Here is a 1592-nt window from a genome sequence, read left to right as displayed (position 1 = left end):
GTGTGCACCTGGTACACACTCTGTCGTGGGTGCTGAACCTGTTTGGGATTTTCTTCATCCTGGCGCTCATGAGCATTACTCCATCGACGTCTTCATTGCCTTCTACATCACCACCCGCCTGTTCCCTCTACTACCACACCCTGTCCAGTACCCACGCCCTCCTGCACAGCCGCCGCGCCCGCATTTGGTTCCCCTCTTCTCCTTCAGCGAGTGTAACGTCAGTGGACCCATCCCAAACCAGTATGCCTGGCCCTTCCCCGACCCAGACTCCTCAAAACACTCATAGGTTAGAGAGAGACTCCGCCCCACTTCTGTCATTACTGTGTCCCTTCTGTTCCTCTAAGCTTTTTTGAACCGTGAGCAATCCTGCTCAGCCCTAATGAGAGACTGTAGCTACAGTACCTCAATAGGGTGAATATAATAACGCTCTAAATGTAGGTATTGTGATATACACTGAGGAGGCGGAGCTACAGTCTCTCATTAGGGTGAATATTATAATGTCTAAATGTAGGTATTGTGATATACACTGAGGAGGCGGAGCTACAGTCTCTCAGGGTGAATATTAATAACTCTAAATGTAGGTATTGTGATATACACTGAGGAGGCGGAGCTACAGTCTCTCATTAGGGTGAATATTAATAACGCTCTAAATGTAGGTATTGTGATATACACTGAGGAGGCGGAGCTACAGTCACCTCATTAGGGTGAATATTAATAACGCTCTAAATGTAGGTATTGTGATATACACTGAGGAGGAGGAGCTAAGTACAGTCTCTCATTAGGGTGAATATTAATAACGCTCTAAATGTAGGTTTGTGATATACACTGAGGAGGCGGAGCTACAGTCTCTCATTAGGGTGAATATTAATAACGCTCTAAATGTAGGTATTGTGATATACACTGAGGAGGCGGAGCTACAGTCTCTCATTAGGGTGAATATTAATAACGCTCTAAATGTAGGTATTGTGATATATGCTGAGGAGGCGGAGCTACAGCCTCTCGTTAGGGTTGACTGGGGTTCTATGAAGCTTGTCTAACTAATCTACAGTAACTGGAGTCACTCATTAAAATACAGACACAGAGAGAAGATCAGACTGCAGGTCTGATTCAGTTTGTTTACAGTGTTTATCTGAGCTCACCTTCAGTCACTGCCCCTCCGTCAACTCAGCGCTGTGCAGAGGCGGGTTGTTTAAATATTATTATTTTTATTATTATTATTATTATATATTTATTGCTCTGTCAGTGGTGAGGGCTGGTTACAGGTGTTTTACTGAACAGAGCTGCAGTATTGATCACTCACCCCCCCTCCCTCAGCAGTGATTCTCTGACCAAGTTGACCACAGCCTCATCCAAACATTCCCAGAATTCCAGTCGCATGTTAGGACAGTTCTGTAGCTGCTGTTTCTCTGCTGAACAGCTATGCATGAACACGTTTACAGACTGAGGAATTCCCCACTTTTATTTAGTCCACTACATGCAGCTTTTACTGGAATACAGCTTTAGACGTACTGTTTTGTTTGTTTGTTTGTCATAATGAAACTTGAAGCTGAACATGGAAGGTTTGTTGACTCTCTCAGACTCAGTCCTGATCG

The 1592-nt window shown here is 44.4% G+C and overlaps 1 protein-coding gene across 1 annotated transcript in view; it reads left to right on the top strand.

The window, feature by feature from the left end:
* The window catches only part of samd8 (sterile alpha motif domain containing 8), a 4045-nt gene extending 3312 nt beyond the window's left edge, over positions 1 to 733 (top strand). Inside the window, 6 exon segments of the mRNA XM_072690627.1 lie at positions 1 to 4; positions 6 to 60; positions 63 to 124; positions 126 to 192; positions 195 to 257; positions 260 to 733. The exon segment at positions 1 to 4 is cut by the window's left edge and continues 13 nt beyond it. Of these exon segments, the coding sequence (XP_072546728.1) occupies positions 1 to 4; positions 6 to 60; positions 63 to 124; positions 126 to 192; positions 195 to 257; positions 260 to 291 (283 nt within the window). The 3' untranslated portion in view covers positions 292 to 733.
* Positions 734 to 1592: the final 859 nt, after the last annotated feature.

The sequence above is a fragment of the Salminus brasiliensis genome, chromosome 10, assembly GCF_030463535.1.
Source record: "Salminus brasiliensis chromosome 10, fSalBra1.hap2, whole genome shotgun sequence".
In the NCBI taxonomy this organism is placed as follows: domain Eukaryota; kingdom Metazoa; phylum Chordata; class Actinopteri; order Characiformes; family Bryconidae; genus Salminus; species Salminus brasiliensis.
Note: the sequence above shows the minus strand (reverse complement) of the source record. Positions and strands in the feature narration are given on the sequence as shown.